General features: G+C 36.5%; 2 protein-coding genes across 2 annotated transcripts in view; both read right to left on the bottom strand.

Annotated features, from left to right (window-relative positions):
* LOC137616598 (uncharacterized) overlaps window positions 1-23,080 on the bottom strand; it is an 89,930-nt gene that overhangs the window by 48,294 nt on the left and 18,556 nt on the right. The window lies entirely within an intron of this gene.
* LOC137616601 (uncharacterized) lies at window positions 6,588-18,003 on the bottom strand. The gene is made up of 4 exons (XM_068346495.1): window positions 17,716-18,003; window positions 12,862-12,949; window positions 9,123-9,215; window positions 6,588-8,069 (listed from the first exon to the last, which is right to left on the bottom strand). Exons 1-4 carry the CDS (start codon window positions 17,785-17,787, stop codon window positions 7,984-7,986), a joined length of 339 nt encoding a protein of 112 aa, XP_068202596.1. The 5' UTR covers window positions 17,788-18,003; the 3' UTR covers window positions 6,588-7,983.

Here is a 23,080-nt window from a genome sequence, read left to right as displayed (position 1 = left end):
CGTACTAATCATCTAAAATATTTATGATATCAAGTAAAGAAAGAATAGATATCCGAATTTGGTTGAAACTGTAATAATACCGAATATTTCAATTAAGTTTTTTTGGGACTAATGAGTTTCAAAATGTCTACACAAATGAGGAAAATCAAAGCAAGTGGTAAACTAGGAATCGCATAGACTTTGCAAACTGAATTCCCCTAAACTAGAGAATTAAATAATCATAAACGATTATGGAAAAAATAAGCAATCAGGTCATACACAAAAGTCTTATTTACCTGCGAAAAAAAACTATAAGAATAAGTAAAATCCGTCATAGAAAATTTTACATAAGGAACAGTGAGGATCACTGTTCCTAACTAATCTACGTTATGCTAACTTATGAAAATAGACTAAAATGGACTAGAGCACTTATAAAAAACAATAAATTTGCACAAGCTTACCTGTAGGGTCATTACTTTGACACAAAATTGCTGACAAGCAGCCCTGATGCTACACCCTGTAGCAACCAGAGGGTTGAAGGTCTCTTCTGAGGCTGTGCGGTCGGTCTGAAGGACTCCCTTTGGCACAATTGTGCGTGGCATGCTTAAGAAAGTATTTATGATTAGATCTAAGAGGCAATAAATGCCATCAGAACTTTCCAAATGCACAAAAGGTTACTAAGAAAATATTTTGACTAGGATCATGTTTTGACGTAACCCGCACACTTGCCAAGCCTTTCTGAGAGGATCCTCTCCATACAACGAACTTTTTTTAAAATTAAAATATTAATTCTTTGACCTTAACATTACTGCATCATATCGTTTATAAGTTGTATTCTTTATTGGCATAACTTAAGATATTTCATATAAAAAAGACACTTGCAAATCTCCAAGAACTTTAGGCTAATAAAAATATCACCTGTGTTTTTCATGGCTCTATTTCCCTTGTAGTACTTTATCAATTGTTTTTGCACTTATAAATATGTTGTTTTTCATTCGTTTGTATGAAAAGCTGAAGAATATAAGAAACCATAATCATAATGAGTGAAATATGTTTCTTAGGCTAAAGTTTGAAGTGAGTTTCAAATGCTTTTATTCCAGCATTTGTGCTTTCACATACCCTGTTGACGAAAGAGGTGTGCTTTGGTAAAGCAATCATGTGCGTGTAAATATATTGGTGACTATTGGCATCCCCCGACAATTTTAATATTTTTTCGACACCTGGCTGGGAATTTATGAGGGGTCAACTTTATCTACACTCATATGTGTACACGAATGTATTTCATAATTAAATCTGTACAAACTTGATTTATTCATAGTCATAGCACATTATACCATTTGCCAAAAGAAAAAAAATTCATGTTTCAGGGAAATCGAACACACATGATGTGAGAATGTTGGGATCAGAAAATCGCCATGAAACTAGGAGGTATATCAAGATAGTCCAAAGGTGAATGTGTTGTGTGGGATCATGTATTATCGAATCCTTGTCCATTTTCCCTGAACGAGTCATCAATTATTGCAAATGTTTACTTTGACCCTTTGACTGAATATGTGGTACCACAGTTAGATTACCTTCAACCAACCATAATGTCCCAGCAAGATGGTGCACTACCATATCGGGAACGGCAAGGTTGTGGGTTCTCAAACGTTGGGTTCGGTGAAAGGGACCAGAACATTTTTATGTGGTTTAATCACACAGAGATCAGAAGATTATGGATTAGAGAAAAGTGAAATATTAAGAAGTATTGACATGTAGAGAGAGAGAGAGAGAGAGAGAGAGAGAGAGAGAGAGAGAGAAGTGCATGATATCTAAATCACATTCATGAAATGGCAAACAAAGTATGTTATTCATTACTTCCCTTTTCTCTGACTGGACACTGTAAAATGTATTCTTAGCTCCATTCATAAAAGTTAGTCGGGAGGTAAGATAACATTGGAGTGATCCAGCATAGACGTTGTGGCGGGAATGATCTGGCATGGCTGGTTCGACTCCAGTGATACAGCATGGCTGTTTGGACGTCAGTGGTCTGGCATAGCCATTCCGGCACAGTGATCTTATATAGCTGTATTGCAACAAATGATCTAGCATAGCTGTATTGGCACAAGCGATCTAGCAAGGGCGCTTTATTGTAATTAATCCTGCATAACCGTTTATGCACAAGTGATCAAACATGGCGTTTTGTCATGAGTGATCTTGCAAAGCCATTTTGCCTCAAGTGATCTGATATAACCATTTTGGCGCTAGTAATTTAACGTTGCCACTTTAACACGAGTGGTCTGGCACGGACGTTTTAGCGCAAATGATCTCGCATGGTCGTTTTGCCACGAGTTAACTGGCATGGACAACTAGGCGCAAGTGATCTAGCTTGGCCGTTTTAGAGCAAATGAGTTGGCAGGGTCATTTTGGCACTGGTCCGTTTGGTAATTATGGTCTTATTACTAGATTTTTTTTACCTTTTTTATTATGATCCCGTCTTGTATATGTGCAAATACAAAATGAAACTATTTGTAATTATTTTGTAGCGGGACGTCACAAAAACAAACACTCCCACACTCTTGAATCATTCTGTCAATATTCTCAATAATACAAACTTTCCCCTTATGTCATCGGCAACTGGACTCTTGTAAAGAAGGGAAATTAAAAATAGATAATAACCTTGCAAGTATATTTCCTAAAATTAAATATACAATAACACTTAATACAAAAAAAACATTAAAATTAACTCCCAAAAACCATTACCAAAACTTAAAACTAAACACTGACAACCACAATAACAATAGTAACTTCATGAAAATATATGTTCCTGTAAGTGAGAACACTGTCGTCCACAGAAGGCCAAACTGTCTATTAAGGCATGCCACATTTCCGAGGCATAATGATAGTTTTCGTCAATCTGAAGTAACACAATGTGTTTCATCATCATCATCATCACCATAATCACATCATAACTATAATTACTCAAGAAAGAGGGAATTTCTTTATCCCGATCTTGTCATCATCATCCTTATCATCATCATCATCATCATCATCATCATCATCATTATTATTATTATTATTATTATTACTTGCTAAGCTACAACCCTAGCTGTAAAAGCAAGATGCTATAAGCCCAGGGGCCCCAATAAGGAGAATAGCCCAGTGAGGAAAGGAAGCAAGGCCAAACAGATATATTTTAAGAACAGCAACAACATTAAAATAAATATTTCTTATATAAACTTTAAAAACTTCAACAAAACAAGAGGAAGATAAATTAGATAGAATAGTGTGCCTGAGTGTACCCTCAAGCAACAGAACTCTAACCCATGATAGTGGAAGACCATGGTATAGAGGCTATGGCACTACCCAAGACTAGGGAACGATGGTTTGATTTTGGAGTGTCCTTCTCCTAGAAGAACTGCTTACCATAGCTAAATAGTCCTTACTACCCTTACCAAGAGGAAAGTAGCCATTGAACAATTACAGCACAGGAGTTAACTCCTTGAGCGAAGAACAATTGCTTGGTAATCTCGGTGTTGTTAGGTGTATGAGGACGGAGAAGAATCTGTAAAGAATAGGCCAGACTATTCTGTGTATGTGTAGGCAAAGGGAAAGTGAACCTTAACCAGAGAGAAGGAGCCAATTATGTACTGTCTGGCCCGTCAAAGTACCCCATAACTCTCTAGCAGTAGTATCTCAACGGGTGGCTGGTGCCCTGGCCAACCTACTACCTTAAAAAAATCAATAGAGTATAACAAATCACTTAGTAGGACACTTATAGACTATGAGAAAGCTTTTGATTCTGCCAAAACTTCAACAGGTAATGAAAACCCTTCAAAGACAAGGAATAGATGAATCTTATGTCAAAACACTTAAAGGTATTTATTGTATACAGGTAGTACTACTAATCTAATACTACATATAAAGAGAAAATTCCGACTGAAAAAAAGGAGTTAGATAGGGAGACTCCATTACCTATAGTGTGCCTAGAAGTTTTTAATCATTTACTTTTGGAAAAGGTAGGAATTAACATTAATGAGGATATAATATTTGCAGACGGTTTAGTTCTATTCAATTAATCATAGGAGGCATTACAAAAGATGATATAAGATGGGAATAAAGAAAACATAAATGGAAATGAATATGAGTAGAACTAAGATAATGTTTAATAAAAATACAGAGACAAATAAGGGTTATGGACGAACCTCTAGAGGCTGTTAATGAATATACAGTACTGTAGCACAGGCAATAAGTAACCCAGTCACCAGGGGGGGGGGGGGGGGGGCCTAGGGAGGGGGTAAGGGGGGGGGAGGCCTTGGATGGAAATGGAGGTACAGGGAACGAGAAGGAGAGGCCCAAAGCGAAGGTGGATGGACTGTATCAAGGATGACCTTCGATATATATATATATATATATATATATATATATATATATATATATATATATATATATATATATATATATATATATATATTTATACATATATATGTAAATATATATGATATATATATATATATATATATATATATATATATATATATATATATATATATATATATATATGTGTGTGTGTGTGTGTGTGTGTGTATACATATTTATAACGTAAACTTGAAATTTTGTCAAAAGATTCTCTTTTGAAAAGGTCTTTAGAAAAGGCTTATTTTCTCCGAGTTATATAGAAAAATGAAATAAAATAATCCTTTAGATAACGAATAAATAAGCAACAGTTTTTCTTCAGGTGACTATGTCAGTTGAGTACCCTCATGTTTTGGTATAATCACAGCTTTACGCACAGATAAAAGTCTTTTATTTACCTTCGCTGATCTGTGGCAGCTAATCAAAATGCCCTCTCTGGGATGAAAGGTATTCCTGTAACTCATAGAGTGGTGCCGAAATCTTGCTTAACCATTTTATTATATTCAATCGTATTTACATTTGCAATTACTATAGTCAATTCTTTTTAGTGAGGCAGATTTGCACCGACTCGCAGGGGTGCCCTTATAGCTCGGAAAAGTTTCCCGCTATTTGATTGGTTAGAATTATCTTGTTCAACCAATCAGCGATCAGGAATTTTTCCGAGCTAAAAGGGCACCCCTGCGAGTCAGTGCATTGCGCCTCGTTAAAAAGAAAAAAAAAATGAGTATAGAGTTTTACAGCTGTTCAAAATTTAGTGGTTACGCCTATCTATTTAGAAACAAGTCTGTCCACTGTGTGATCCATACGAAGAACATTGAATCGGCTTTATCTTTCGACAGACAATGCTATGTTGATCAGAAGTACTTGTTCCAGACCTTTTTTGCCTCTTGTTTGAAGTAAGTGCCCTTAAAGGAATAGATTAGCCAGTTCCAAGAAGATCCAGCCACACACAGCCACCATATTATAAAGTGATATAATGGATGGATGGAAAAGTCTCCATCTTCTTGGGAAAGGTTTTAATAATGATCGTATAAGCTATTGGTGAACAGGAGACTAGGAAAAGTAAGACCATCATCAGGAAGGTGCGAGTCACTACTGTATTTTTTCACCCCGTCTCTGGTCGTGAATTCTTATGGCTTGCTGGTTATTTTTCAGTTCTACAAAATTATATACGATCAACGATGCAATAGAAGCTGTTATAACTATTATTCCTGCTATGCCGCCTATGAATAGCTGTGTTTTGAATACTATTGATGAGACAGAATCACACTTCGTCCCAATATTTAAGGTCAATTTGGTGACTGGATCAAAGTAACCCTTAAGAAACCTTCCTTTTATGCCAATTAAAAGGGAGCAGGTGATGTTCCAGAGCCAAGTGGTGATGATTGCAATCCGTATGTGTCTATCTTTGAAAGAAAGCATTTTCAACATGAGAAGGCGGTCAATGCCCAGCAAAGCCAGTGTCATTAACGATGACATGATAGATATGTTCATTGTTATACCAGTGAATGCTGCCCATCCCTCTCTTCGAAATTTCAGTTCATTGAAGCCTCCCAGCTGAATACCTGTTATATTTCAAAGTTCTCTAAGGGCCCCTTGTCAGTTAGGTTATACAGTGTAAGTTGACCTTCCATGAGGGAATGGGTATCAATCACTGCTTGCAGAGATGATGTTATGCCTATCAGTAGATCCGCCAATGCTAACGACATGTATAACATAAAGGCATGTTTTTTAGAATAGTTTCGAAACGATGATTATCGTTATGACTAATATATTCCCTGTTATTGTTATGGTGGTGATCATGCAGACAACAACAAACAAAATGGTTTCTATAATCTTACAACTATTAGAGAGGTACTTCCATTCTGACGTAGCGTTAGTATCATTCGATGCCGTTATCTGATTGTAATTACAAGTTGGCCAAAATTTGTTAAAGAATATTGTTTTTAAATCTTTTAAAAAGCTCAATGGAAGGATTTTCAAACAAGGTGCGCTGGAAATATCATCTGCGCCTGGTCTAATAATTACATATACATCCGTGATTTCAATAGAAAATTTATCATTTTGGATATTCTCGATGCAATCCGTATTATTGGTTAAGTTGGCAATTACTAATATCTGAAGAATTTTCTGTATGGATTCAAACTCTTTTACATCAGGTGTATTTTCCGTTATATTTAAATCAGAAGTTTTGTTTAGGGTGAGGATTCCTCCCCTGAGGTCTGGATGCGTATTGAATCCAAATGTCAACATGAAAATCTCATTTGTATTATTTTCCTTAAATTTCGACGAGAGTTCTGTTCTCAGCGATGTCCTATTCAGAGTCGCTGGATATACAAGGAACTGAAAGAAACGTGTTTCATAGTCTGAACCATCCTTAATTAGACTTTGGCAGTGCTCACTGTTGTTAGTGTGTAGTGACCCATCATTACAGGTCGTTCTCTCGTGATGTCGTTGAAGGTTACATTTGCCCTTCTGATGGAGGTCAAGAGAACGACTGTATTTTCATTGCAGAGGCTTTCTAAATTATCTGTTTCATTACGCCAGAAGAGATATAGGTTTTTATCTCCCGCATGATCTGTGCAATTGTGGAAAATTATCCAATTCAATGGACTCCAAATTGATCTATAGTCTGTTAATTTAGTGAAATGTTCGTTACTTGCAACTTTTGTGCAATTTTCAACTTCGATTTTCTGCAGGAGTTCTTTAGCTGACTGGTTACTCTTAAAGACAGGAATATTAAACAGCTCGGTATGATATTCTAAAGTAATGTTTGATGCTTCAAAACTCCTGTATACCGTTGTATTGATAGTTACATTAGTGGCAATTAAGGCCTGTAACATATAATTTAAACTTATAATTGAATGATTGATGTTACCGTTAAGGGCTACAATAGATTCTTTCTCAGAAATATGAGCAAAAACCCATGATTGTGAGGTATTTGTTTCACCTGGATCTCCATGACAGTAATAGAAAGTTTGGTAGATATTTTGTATGATTCTAGCTTGTGTTGTATAGTTAAGAGGATGCTTACACCATGGCTTATCTTTAGGCGTCATAAAATTGCTAAGAATAGTGACTTTTTTTTGTGTTGCATCTAATTTGTTTGTATCGTTAGTGATAAAAACGATTCCCTTTTCGATTTGCGGTATTTTGAATGAATGGGAACACAGCGTTTTGTCTTCAGAGCATGAAACTGAATTTTCTAATTCTTTTTTACAATGGTCAGGTGTACTGTCAGTCAAATTTATAAAGGTCACATTAGATAGATGTGTATAGACATCCATACATAGTAAGTCTTTACATTTCTCTAACAGTGTTTGATTGTTGATTTGCAGGTACACTAATGTTTTGCTATAATTTCTGGTGTCGTTTTGAAACTCACATTGCCAGGGTAGGGATGACATGTACGTGGCTTTAGCCTTGGTCGAAGTTTTGTTGCAGTTGTTAAATAATTCCCTCACCGTTTCCCACCTGCTTTCATTTTTGACGTGTATGACGGGATACCAAAGAACTGTTTCTTGTCCGTCTGCAGATAATCCAAAGTAAAACTTTCGTCATCGATGAGATCTTCGCAGGATTTATCAGTCTGATTCTTTACTTCAGACCTTAGTTTTCCCTGACACATTGAATGGTTCTATTTCTATCCATTCTAAAGAAGATAGACAAGCTGCTTTTAATGAAGGTGCCGTCAACTGTAAGAAAAGAAGATAGCATTTTAGTAATGTAGATTTTTAAAGTTTATCAAAAAGAAGTGATATTCATGTTACTTCTGTTGAGGACATATGAAGTTTAATTGCATTTATACATTAAATAGGTTTTTATGAGACTATTACGTACACATTATTTCTACCCAGAAAAGCTACTAACATTATTGTCACTTATAACATGTTCAAATATATACTTAATCACACGTGTCAGAATGTACCACCACAATTGTGCATGCCGCTGTCATAACCCTCCCCCACCCCCTTCTCCACACACAAACAAACAAACATAGTGTTCATCAAGTATCTGTACAATTTGTAAACATATTACTAAAACGCTGATGAAATATCAAAATCAGATTTGGTCTACATACTCAGGAGTTATCAATAATTTTCACATTGCATTTGTGTATGTCAAGTACCCTCTTAATGAAAGAGATGCTGTTGAATGAATACTTAAAGATAGTAATTTCTCATGAAAAGGCACAATGTGTGCCATGGTCTACTGAAACAAATTCCGATAAAGAGACTGAACGATACTACATAACCAAGTATGGAAGAAATTCATCATCCCGTCCATCAATTATGCATGGAAAAAGAAGTTTGTGGATACAGGGAAAGTGTTAAATGCAGGAAAGAGTGGACGACCAAGAACATCTGAGGAAAACATTAAACGTGTATAGTCGCCGCAAAGATTCCAGGCGAAATATGCTCCACCCCATGATGACGTCATAGCCAATCACGTTGTCTCCCTCGTTAGCAGCGGTCACAGTACATCCCCTTACAAATTTGTGATCGCTGTTATTATTATTATTATTATTATTATTATTATTATTATTATTATTAGCTAAACTACAACCCTAGTTCGGAAAGCAAGATGCTACAAGCCCAATTGCTCCAACAGTAAAAAATAGCCCAGTGACGAAAGGAAATAAGGGAATAAATAAACAATTTAATCATACCATATGTTCATCTTTCTCTGAACGAAGAAGTCCATTCTTACCAAAGAATGGTTTTCAATGTATTATTTTGCATTCTTACCTTCCAAATCTGTGTCTGAACAACTTTTTTCCAAATATGTGCTTTGTTTGGATCGTTCTTTCTCTGGAGGGTTGGATATCTCATTTCCATGACCTGTAGGATAGAGATATGTAATAAATAAATCTTTCACGAAACGTCTTCGATATGTTTTCAATGTTCTTGAAATGTTACAATTTTTGGACCCTTGCAAATTCACATGACTCAAGAATATTTGGTGTTAACCCTGAACTCCAATGGCTGGGTGGAAATATAGATATTAAATTCAAGTTATTGTAATATGGGAATAGTTCCAGTTGAAAGTTAAGTTTATTCTGCTTTTTTGTTAGCTGTATAAATCATGATGCCTGAACCAATCTTAAAAGAAACATTAAAGTTTAGGACACAGACTCAGACATGATAAAGGACACGGTATTGCTGAAGCTGTAATTTATGCTATTTGCTTTCTAAGTCAGTCATTGTCGTATTTAATCTTAGAGAGATATCTTATCTATAGGATGTCTATCTTACTACTATAAGCCAAGCTATAAACTTGGCATGAAAGTCTGAAATGCTACATCCCCTAAGTTCGCAATTGGGAGAGCAGCCCAAAATGGAAAATTAGATTAAGAGTGAATTAATAGAAACAACAAAAAGGAACTAATATATAAGATGGTATAATGAATAGTGCAAATGAAAAAATACTAGACTCCTACCAATCTGCTTTACAAAAAAATGTATTAGCACAAGTTCGAAATTCTGTAATACTTTGTAATATTGGCCATTAAAAATGTAGAGAAGGAATAAATACTCTCAATTTCACATCTAATCACTAAGGGGCATACAATATCTCTTTTATAGAGAGATAATTTGACTGTACTATCATCATGCAATGATACAGCACCATGCAATGATAAAGCACGTGTGTAAGAACATTAATCTTTTTATCAAAAGCATTATCAAGTGAATATGACGAGACCATAGTTTTCCCAAAAGTTTGGGAACCAGCGAAATTTTAGCTGAAAGCTACCGACTGATTGCATTGACATGTTTATGAAAAATCATTGAAAAGATTATCAAAGCAAGTCTTGTATGGTTATTAAAAAAGGTTTTATTATCTCCAGTGCACTCTTAGTTTCGAAAAATGAACTCTACAATGGATGTATTTGCTCATCTGGAATCATCTGTTTACGAGACATCCACTTCTAAGCAACGTATTGTGATAGTATGCTTTCATCTGGAAAAAGCATGATACCACCTGGAAGTATGGCATGCTTAAGCCCTGTCTACACGATCGAGCATGCCCGACGGGCAAACAGTGATACCAGACCACAGTAGGTGGTTAAAATGAAGGTTGATGATGTCAGAAGCAGGAAAACCACAGCAGGGATCTGGTGACACTATTGGTTGCCAGATCCCTGCCTGTGGTTTTACCGCTTCTGACGTCATCAACCCTCATTCTCACTACCTACTGTGGTCTGGTATCACTGTTTGCCCTTTGGGCATGCTCGATCGCGTGGGCAGGGCTTTAAAAGTATTCATGACTCTAGTCTGAGAGGCGAGTTGCCTCTTTTCATCCAAGCCTTTTTAAAAATGCGGTTCTTTCATGTTAGAGTAATGAAATACTCTTTCTGAAAGAAAATGTCAGGAAGATGGAGACCCATAGGGCAGTTTGTTTAGCGTTACTTTATTTTCTTTAGCAATAAATGGGACATCTGTCATTCCAGGTGACATTCTCTATACACTCTTGAAGAGGACCTTTAAGGAGTAGGAATGACTACAGTTGAAAGCTTCAACTTGTGACCAATCGTATTATCAGATGGTCATATTTGAATGGCTTAAATTTTTCAACAAGTAAAACCGTTGTCATTTAATTCTGTCACATTCGTGGAATACACCATAAGCTAGTTCAAATAAGCCATATATTTTGATACAATAATGTCTGGACTTTCTTACCGACCTCGGTATCAGAGCCCCAGGCGGAACCACTCAACGACAATAGCTTTTGACCGGCCAGGAATCGAACCCTGGTCCAGCAAACTTATAACAACAATGACTTACCACTTAGCCACGCGTGGTAAGTCACTGTTGTTACAAGTTTCCTGGACCAGGGTTCGATTCCCGGCCGGCCAGTAGCCATTGTCTTTGAGTGGTTCCGCCTGGGGCTCTGATCCCGAGGTTGGTAAGAGAGTCCAGACATTAATGTATCAAAATATATGGCTTATTTAAATATGAAAAACACGTCTAAATGTCCAAAATTTATCACCAAGACCTAGAGATATATAAAATAGATCAACGTATTTCATAGTTTTAAGAAATATAAATTATGTGTCTAACTTTTGATAGAAAGTTGAGTTGGGTCTCGCCTCTCAAAACGGTAGAAGTTAAATGTTTAGAGATTTTAAATACTTTTAAAGTTTAGTCACATACATCTTGGGAAGCAGATCATTAGATTCTCCTAAAACTGCATAAAGCGCTTATCTTATCCAAGTTTCATATGGATGTGAGTTGTACTCTTCAACCTTCCCTTCCAAGGTGAATATTCTAGATGCCATTCACCATACTGACATCGGATTAGCAAAAGGTGTTTATGAATTCTCCCCCATCCTTATTCTGTCAGTTGATGCAGATGAGTGGCCTCTGGATTTGTGACGCCAATCTACTATGACTAGATATAGGCATAGGATACAGAAATTTCCTAATTCCCTGTCCTTTCCATCTGCAAATAAAAAGTATTTCTTTCCATACTATGAGGCTCACTTTACATTCCCCAAACCCTTTAGATTCAGAGTGAAACATCTTCCAAATAGCAGTAATCTTTCCACTAGTGAGGTAATACCATTTAAGCTATCAGTTACCAACCCCCTGGAGACTTCCAGAAAGGACCTTGTGTAACTATTTTACTGGCTCTAAAGGCAACTTGGTAAATGAAGATATTTGATCTACAATTTAGGAACCTGCAAAACTGCATAGTAATACAGGATTCCTATTCATGAACAATTCCATGACCAGTGCTGGCATTAGATTTGGGAAGTGAAATTATCCTTTTAATTTTAAATGTACGCTCCCCTTTTAATATTATATAGTATATCTTTACAGGAGAGATGTATTATGTTCTGACTGTTACTGAAAAGTTAGCAATAATGAAAGGGGCTCATTTATACCTTCACTACATATTAAATGACAGCCAAGAGCTTTTTATTACCACACACACACACACACACACATATACATATATATATATATATATATATATATATATATATATTTATATATATATATATATATATATATATATATCTCATCAGCCATTACTTTTTCACTGTATTAAAAGGCCTCAGACGTGTTCTTCTACTTGCGCCTGTTTATGGTCTTTCTATATCAGTCCAAACTCGAAAACTTTCTTAGTTCGTCAATCCATCGTCTTCTCTTCCTTCCTGTGCTTCTTTTGCAATCTCTAGGGAGCGATTCGGTTATTCTTAATGTCAATCTATTATCTTTTATATATATGCAAGTGAAGAGATATGTCTGAGGCCCTTGTCCTGCAGTGGACTAGACACGGCTGATCATGATTTTATATATATATATATATATATATATATATATATATATATATATATATATATACATATATATATAAATATATATATATATATATATATATATATATATATATATATATATATGGGTGGGTGTGTGCGTGCGTGCGCGTGCGTGTGTGAATGTATATATAGAATATAAAAAAAGAGAGCCTGCCACTCACCTGAATCCACAACTGCAGTAGTCAATACAGGCAGTATGAGAAGAACTATGAAAATGAGATATTTTCTATCTGCAGAATCCTCTGTCATCTGTAAAGATATTGCAAAAAAATTATTGTGAAACATTTTGAACAATTTCTATGTATTTACTGGCATTGTCCATAGACCATCAACCTTTTTCATATAGGTTAAATGCACAACTGACTACTTAAGGATCCTTATTGAGATGTTCACATTTGTAAGATGCAGTAGTTTGCGATCGTCTTATTCAAACTTATACCCCATTTTGAAGTATGTCTTTTTAACAGGCATTTTTATAGTAAAGACCATTCCTGTATCTTAAGTGAGAACTGTAATGCACGTGTATTTCATACACACTCATACATTGTAAAGCGATCTCTCTCTCTCTCTCTCTCTCTCTCTCTCTCTCTCTCTAAAGATAAAATAACCTGTTTAAGCTTGACATTGCACGTTTCATGATATTAAAGTTTTTATGTCATTGATATCCTTAAGCATTTGTGTATATTATTATCATTTGCTAAGCTACAACCCTAGCTGGAAAACCAGGATGCTATAAGCCCTGGGGCTCCAATAGGGAAAATAGCTCAGTAAGAAAAGGAAAAAAGAAAAATAAAATATTTTAAGAACATTGAAATAAAAATCTCCTATACTAACTATACAAACTTTAACAAAACAAGAGGAAGAAAAATAACATAGAAAAGGGTGCCCGAGTATACCCTCAAGCAAGAGAACTCTAACCCAAGACAGTGGAAGACCATGGTACAGAGGCTAAGGTTCTACCTAAGACTAGAGAGCAATGGTTGGATTTTAGAGTGTCCTTCTCCTAGAAGAACTGCTTGCCATAGCTATAGAATCTCTTCTACCCTTACCAAGAGGAAAGTGTAAAGAATGCGCCATACTATTCAGTGTGTATGTAGGCAAGGGGAAAATGAACCGTAACCAGAGTGAAGGATCCAATGTAGGACTGTCTGGACAGCCAAAGGACCCCATAACTTTCTAGTGGTAGTATCTCAACGGGTGGCTGGTGCCCTGGCCAACCAACTATCAACTTGGTATTTCGCCGCAATAAACTAGTCATGTTCAGCCTGCCTTTTTGTTAAGACCTAACCACAGCCTACAATATTGGTGATCTACAGAGTGACCAGCTGCCCACTGCCTACCCACTCACCCATGCACCTTACACTCTGACAATACAGCCCACCGATCCTGACTCTTCTATCCATGCCGCATCAAGGAAATTGCCCCACTTAGCCACCAGAGAAGCATTTGCCTGGTTTCAGCACGCCAAAGTTCAGTTTCACATCAAGGGCATGACACGCTTAGGCAGCAAAGCAGACTATGTCCTCATGGTGGTCCCTGAGGACACTTTCCTGTAAATCTCCGATTTGCTTTGAAACCAAGGGGATGCCCCAATATAGTATGGCACCATCAAAACATATCTCCTGGTGTAGTACTCACCATCGCCAACCACCCATATAGCTAAGCTTTTTCAGCTTACTTAACAACTATTGGGGGACCAAAAGACTTTGATCACCCTAAGGAAAATTACCAGTATCGCTCACTTGCAACCTGCCACAGAGCAGTTCTCCTCGGCAAGTGCCCTTTGGGTACGATGTCTACCCAAAACCTGTATACATTGCCATCCCCAATATAGATACTATGCCCATGATGGACCTGATTACCAAAGTCGACACCCTTACGGACAGCCACTTCACCACCTTCAAGACCTCCATCAATACTTCCACTCCTGAGGAAGAGGACAAGTACTCAACACTAACCACTGACTTGAACGTGGTAAGACAAAGACACGCCCCCATTGGCATACCGGAGTGGCAACAAAGCCAACCACCACCTACATATTCCGCCCCTCGCTCATGCCCCAACTAACAATTTCTACAGCCACTTACTGACACTCATCAACTGCAGTAATGCTACTACCTCTCCAGAATCGGGGCTGCTGCGAAGAAATGTACAGATGGTTGTCAATGGCCAAAAACCTTGTAAGTAGGCCATCGCTTGTGGCGGTAGACTCCCCTATCACTAATCTTTTCTTTTTACATGATGCAGGTACTGATGTGTGGATTTTTGGTAGACACTGGTGCTTGCCGTTCTCTTCTACCAATGTCCCTCTCCCAGACACGACAGTGTCATTCTAAGCCTGCTGTGTTTTCTGCCTGGTAGCTGCCAACGGATCTGAGATCTCCACCAACAGATACAAGACACTCACAATAGCGTTTGGAAGCGCAAAATACCATTGGAAGTTTCTCGTAGCCGACAGTACATTGCCAATAATCGGTGGGGATTTCCTTTACCATTTCCTCCTCCTGGTTGACATAGTCAACCCAGACTCATACTTATCTATACCTCAGACCTCGCACTCCACATCAGTCCACCCACCGATGCCTATGCCCATTTCCTCACGACGTACCCAGAAGTCTTCCAACCAGAACTCCACCAAACGCCCATGGTTCCCGTCAAGCACGGTATTTATCACCATATCAAGATGACGGAGCCTATGGTATTTGCCCGATTCAGGCGTCTGGACCAGATCTTGATAATCTATTGTCACTGCCCGGCATGGCCACCACTCTTGCTACCCCTTTACGTCTCCCTCATGGGAAAGTCAAAAGAACTGGAATGGGGTCCCCTTCAAGACGCGGTATTCTGCAGCACAAAGTATACCTTATCAATAGCTGCTGCTTTCAATTTTCACGGGCCACATGCACCTCTCCTTCTGTCCACCATTACCAGTGACGTTGCTATTGGTGCAGTACTCGAGCAGGCGATCAACGGTCATTGGCCGTCTTTAGTAGAAAACTGTCCAAGGCAGAATCCGGCCACTCTACCTTCAACCGCGAATTGCTGGCGGTGCATTTAGCCTTACTAAAGCCTTAGAACATAAGTTAGTTACAACTCAGAGAGATATGGAAAGAATAATGATGGAGTAACACTAAGAAACAGATAAAGAGCAACATAGATACGAGAAAACACTAAAGTAGATGTTCTAACAACATGTAAGAAAAAGAAATGAACACGGGCAGGATACATAATAAAAATGGCCTATAGTGGCTGGCCATTAAGAATAACAAAGTGGTTCCTTAGAAATTGCAAAAAGCAGGGGAAGAAGGGGAGGACGATGGATTAACAAGCTAAGAAAATTTACTGGTATAGACCGGTATAGAAAGACCCTGAACAGACGGGAGTGGAAGCTTCTACTCTGCAGTGGACTAGCCACAGCTGATGATCATGAGATATATATATATATATATATATATATATATATATATATATATATATATATATATATATATATATATATATATATATATATATATATATATATATGTGTATATATATATATATATATATATATATATATATATATATATATATGTAGTTGTTTTTCTTGTCATTGCGACAGGTAGATAAAGGGAAAACAATATAAATTGTTGTCGCATTTACATGTGTGGTATCACTGATATTCATCAATGGAGAAAATTTTGCCGTTATTATTGCAAGAACTCTCGTTCATTTTGGAAATACCTGGCCTTACTTTCACATATTTTGTTTTTCTTTTACTATAACAGTCTAATGCTTACTACGTCTTTCTCATCTTCGTAACAACTGCTTCATCTTTCTTTTATTATACTTTTATAACCATTTCCTCACATGCATATCTTCACATCTTAGTATCCTTCAATCAATCCTCAAATATTCTCATGTACAAAATAAAAAAGAAAGGAAAAAAAAAAGATCTCGACTACTACTTCAGATAACTTTCCTGTTGCAGGGTCTTGGAAACGATCCAAAAGATGAGGTCATAATAAAGTTTAAGTTCTTGTACTTTTAACCAGTAACATTTATATTATGACCAACAGTATCAACATGCAATTGTATCATAAACATACTCATGTGCATCAATGTGTTTGCGTAGGTCTGTCACGTCATTTTCCTGTGATTACGTTGTCTAAGTAATTAGTGAACACTTTTCAATATCTTTTAGATGTTTTTTTTTTTTCATAGATATATAATTTCCTGGTAGTCGTATCTGAAGCAGACGTTAGACTTACTGTGTAATCATTCATTGAGATTGCACGCTATATTGGGAAAGTATCCTGTGGTTTTGGAAAGCCGGTTGCTTTTAGAACATCGGGAGACAGGTTACCTTGAACACATTAGGGTTCAGGTTATCTTTAAGATATCAGGAACTCCAGTGAGCAGCTTAATTCTAAAACTAGGTTATACAGCTTATCTTTAACATCAGTAAACGGCTTATCTTTGAAATATCAGTAAGCTGCTTACATTCAAAATATCAGTAACCAGTTACTTTAGAAATATGAATAAGCATGTTACTTGTAAAAGAATAGTAAGTGGGTTATCCTTGAATTATGTAAGGTGCTTGCTTTGAAAATGTCGATAGTCAGCTCGCTTTTTGAATATCAGTGAGTTACCTACTTTAGAAATAGAGGTAAACTGTATTTTTAAAATATCAATAAGCATTTTCCTTTAATATATCAGGAAGATACTTCCCTTTAAAATATCAGTAAACAGATAACCTTTAAAATATCAGTATGCAGCTCACGTTTAGAATATCAGTAAGCAACCTACCTTTGAAATATCAGTAATCAGTTTTCCTATAAAATAACAGCAAGCAGCTTTCCTTTAAAATATCGGTAAGCAGCTTACTTTAGGATATCATTAAACATCCTACTTTCAAGATATTAATGAGCAGGTTACTTTTGAATAGCCAAGAACAGATTTGTCAATGAAGATTATGATATTGTTACTTGCATATCAATATTAGAAGTACAATAAAATCGCAGTTAAGAGCTTACCTTCGACAAAGCCTTACAGGCCTTCAACACGACTTTTATGTTTTGAGTCCAGGTCATCTTTGAAATATCCATTACCTCGTTCCAGGTAACGACTAAACGACGAAACCCGCCCACCCATACAGGCCTCCAGTTGAAGCTATGGAGCGTTCTCTCAAAGTGAGTACTCGTTTTCAACAATCTATCCTTGGAAATGATGTCTGCGCTTTTTAGCTTCACCGATATCTGTAGGTTTTCATCAACTTTCTTCCCCCTTCTCTCAGAGTTGGACTTAGAGATCCTGGCACTTGGGACACCTGCTTATCCCCAATCAGTCATCCACTGACTAATAATCGATACTTATTCAAATTCGCATTAACTGGGACAGTGTCCCGTCGATTTCCTTCGTAGACTAACCCTCACTGTACGCTAAACAAGACTGACTACTCGGCGGCTGCATTCTGGGTAGTCTTGACTGTGGGAGGGGGGTTGGGAGAACCTGTTTCCTGCCAGTTGAAGTTGCATCCCAACCTTTCGGAAAATAGGAAATATCCTAAATCTTCGTGCTTTCCTCTTCCTTCTTTTCTTGTTCATCCTCATTGTCACGACAATGGCAATTAATTAAATCATTAATATTCAAGAGGTGGGTCAGACAAAGTTGAATTTGTATTGAGCAATATATTTTCACAAATAAATCATACACAGGTTTGAGCACTTTTAATTAAGTCTATAAATTTCAATCTTGCAATGCTTTTTAAATAAAATACGTGCTCTTCATTCCATGGTAGCGATTTACATAAAACAACTTGTGAGAAGAACGGCCAGGGGACGAAGACTTAACATTTACGTGAGTACAGTTTTCAAAGGCAGTATAAAAGTCCAAGATAAATTCGAAGTCTAAAAACGAGGGTTTTGGTTATGGCAAAGGGGCAAGAATTGTTACAACTTATCCGTTTGTTACGTTAGGCCCGACTGATGCATGTCCTGCGGGCATCGTAAGGCTTCACCGGCATTGTAGGGTGTGACCTCATGACGTCAGAAGAGAATGACCAATCAGATCCATAATCGTCACAGCAATCCAGATACAACGGGTAGGCCTAAGCCCTCCTGAGCCGTTGTTCCCTCAGGTCCCGCCTTTCGACTCCCCCACCAAATCTGCAAGATAAGGAGGGAGGCAGAAAACCGTTCGTTGGCAGTTTGGCATGGAGACAACCTCTTCTCCAGTGGATGCTGATGAATCACACTCCACCCCAGGCGAGCCGGTGACCAGAGGTCATTCATATGACCTCAAATAGAGATTCACAAACAAACAGGGTGTACGTGGCATCATACGTATTCTGTAAAAAGAAGTGCGGGTCCACAAACGTATGGTATTCATTATTTTCATTTGAACTAAGAAATCTGATATGAATAAATATTATTATTATTATTATTATTATTATTGTTGTTATTATTGTTGTTGTTGTTGTTTCCTTGTAATCCATATTGGTTGCTTTACCCGAGGAAATAATGAGGAATCTTTTTTAATCGTCTGTACGTAAGGCCACAATTGAATATCAGCCTCATGTAGAATATATCAAGTCAATACTCTCTCTCTCTCTCTCTCTCTCTCTCTCTCTCTCTCTCTCTCTCTCTCTCTCTCTCTCTCTCTCTCTCTCTCTCTCTCTCTCTTATGGGGTTTGGTAATGGTATTTGATCGCCAGTCTCACTATTATTTGGTACAGAAAAAAAATACAAAGAAAGGAGAAAAGAGGCATCATACTTGAAGGTAATAATAATAATAACGTTTAAAACACCTCCAGAAGACTATAATTACTGCCAGATCTTTGCTCAGATAGCATCAATAACGTTTACCTTATGTTTTCTTGTGCATTAGTATTGGAGGTGTTCCATTTTCATACTACACTATTAAAAACCCAGTTATTTTAATCTGAAATTCTCCATAAAAATATACAGTTCTCAGCCGTATTTCAGTAAATGTAGGAGACCGTAATTCTTACCCTACTTTCTTATATCTATTACAGGTTGGTGACCGCAATATCACTCCTTAACGTCAATATATCCGTTTTCAAAACGGTAAATGCCTAGCAAAATTTATTCCAGGATTTTGACATTTTTTTTTCTTTTTTTTTCTTTTGGCGGCAAATCCTTAACAGTGTATGTTTTAGAATAAAGAGTATAAATAAGCATTTCTTGCAATAGAGTATAGTACTTACGTTTTATTCACTCATATTATTCTTTAATTAGGGTAAGTACAGTGGTATCCTGAAGAAGATATTGGTTAATGAGTTAGATAAAGACTGCAGATGCTAAAAAGAGAAAATGAGATTTTTCAGATACTGTACTATGATGCTACGCGATGATATACGACTCTTCATATCTAAAACTTGTGTAATAATGTTTAAATGGTAAATTTGATGATTTGCTGCAAGCTGGAAAGAATTTTACAACTTTATATATAATGCAAGCTGAAAAACCTATCAACAGATATTCTTGCAACAAATATAATTGAGGAAAATAAAAAAAATCCTTCAGAATCAAAATTGAATATTTTTCCTTTTAATAAATCCATTTTACTTCAATCTTTTCTATATCTCAAGTACCTACAGTAATTTAATCTCTACGCTAAGGCTACTTGAGGGGCATCCTACCCAGAAATGCCCTGGGCAGTCCAAGGTCTAAAATCGGCTCTGGTTGAAGTCACCTTCCTTGCTCCCGTAGGGCATCAGGACGGATGAAATTTCCAGGAAAAAAAAAAAAAAAAAAAACCTTCAACCAATTAGTGAATATCTATTTTAAAGGACGAAAGGTTTATATACGTATAGGAACAAGTAACAGATTTCAAATGCAATTTTTATTTTCCTAACTATACAAATCGGAGTCCTTTGAATTGGCCACCTCAACCAAGCCCTCTCAGTCCTAGACCTAAGGACAATTGATTGATTGATTGATTGGTTGAGAGTGTATGTATGACAACGGGTGGACAACAAGCCCTCCTTTTCGCAATACCAGTCGGTATCCTACAACCATGTGGATGATTCATTGGCCATTCCAACGCCGCTGAAGACGTATCCTTATTCTGAAGGACTCATGTTTGCATAGCTAGGAAAAATGCAAATTACTCTATTTTCTTAAATTCCTTAAAGAACTTGCAAACACACACACACACACACACACACACACACATATATATATATATATATATATATATATATATATATATATATATATATATATATATATATGTATATATATTCATATTCAAATAAGCCATATATATTTTTGATATATTAATGTCTGGATTCTCTTAACGACCTCGGGATCAGAGCCCCAGGCGAAATCACACAAAGACAAGAGCTTAGCTCCGGCCGGGAATCGAACCCTGGTCGGCAAGCTTATATAGACAGTGACTAATCCACGTGGCCAAGTGGGTTAGTCACTGTCTATATAAGCTTGCCGACCAGGGTTCGATTCCCGGCCGGAGCCAAGCTCTTGTCTTTGTGTGATTTCGCCTGGGGCTCTGATCCCGAGGTCGTTAAGAGAATCCAGACATTAATATATCAAAAATATATATGGCTTATTTGAATATGAAAAACACGTAAAAATGTGCAAAATTTATCATATATTTATATATATATACATATATACATATATATACTTATATATACATATACAGTATATGCATATACATATATATACACATATGTATACATATATATATGTGTGTGTATACATATAAACACATATTGCTAATTTTTCCTGTTTTCCATCAATTATCCACCTTTCTTTTTCATATGGGTTGATGACCAATCAAACCCGTGACGAAAGCTCCAACGGTTATTTTCAAATATTAATTGACGGATTTATTTGCTTAAGGTTTCTGCTCATGATAAATACTTATCGCCAATAAACAATCCGATGATGCGCGAAATAGAGGAAGAAGAAAAAAATATCCAGTTAATAAGATTATCTCGGTCCCTTCGATTTGCATCACAAAGTTGACCTCCTTCTGCATAATACCACTTATTACGAAATCACCTTCAGGTTTTCCACTGAGATCATAAGGGCTGGAGCCCTTGGCTGAGGAAAGAAAGTTTACGAAGGCTATTTTTGCGCTGTGACTTCTACGGTGAGTTGACGTGTCTTTGGACTGGTCAACAGTGCCTGTGTCAGTGACTGTGTTTGATTGAGTAGAGGTTTTAGGAACGTCCCAGCTTCCTCATTAAATACTGGAAGTTAGAATATTCATGTATGTATATGTATATATATATATATATATATATATATATATATATATGTGTGTATATACAGTATATATATACAGTATACTGTATATATATATATATATATATATATATATATATATATATATATATATATATGTGTGTGTGTGTGTGTATATACAGTATATATATACAGTATACTGTATATATACAGTGTATATATATATATATATATATATATATATATATATATATATATACAGTCTATATATATACATATATATATATGTGTGTGTGTATGTATACAGTATATATATAGTATATATATACTGTACAGTATATATATATATATATTTCACCAACGGTATATGAGATACAGGTCTGCTGATTATTCCCTCCTACTCTATACTAACGACTGACAAAGGTAAAATAATCATTTCCAATCATGATATCAATTCAGTATTTTATTCACAATAATAGAATCTATACCCACAATGTAGCATGGATCCCCCACAAAAGAGTATTCTAACCATCTATTCATTACACATTCAGGTGCTGTCCCAAATACAGTGTTGCCAGATGGGTTAGTGTAAAAATCCCCAAAACTCATGATAAAAAAAAATCCCCAATTCCACAAATATATTTTCTTCTGATCATGTAGGCTTTGCTCATATAGAAATTACTCACCATACTTCATATAGAGTGCAAGTAAACTAATTGCAACAATATAAAGATTTACTAATTTTTGTTTTCTTCTTCAAAGAAATTTGTACAGAATATCCCCATCAGACACCCCAAATCCCCAAATCTGGGGATAATCCCCATATCTAGCAACACTGCCCATATATGAGATATACCAATGCTTACAACCATCGATGATGGTTTTCTTCTCAACAGAGTTGTTGGTGTTCTGAACCAACGGTCGCGTCGTTCCATTTGAAACGATTTCAGGTAGTTATTGAATCATTGTAAGAAGGAATCATAGAAGAGCTCTACTGTGAGGGTAATCATTAGCGTTAAGGATTTTTTATATGAAGCACTAATATCTATTAGAATAATAGAAGCCATCGAAAAGTGGAGACACGCCACAACGTTATAAGTCCCCAGGCAATCTGAACCGAATTGAACCAACGTTAAAGATTTACCGGTACATCAGTTAATTTCTG

This window comes from Palaemon carinicauda, chromosome 22 (assembly GCF_036898095.1).
Source record: "Palaemon carinicauda isolate YSFRI2023 chromosome 22, ASM3689809v2, whole genome shotgun sequence".
Lineage (NCBI taxonomy): Eukaryota > Metazoa > Arthropoda > Malacostraca > Decapoda > Palaemonidae > Palaemon > Palaemon carinicauda.
This window is presented reverse-complemented; position numbering and strand designations above follow the sequence as displayed.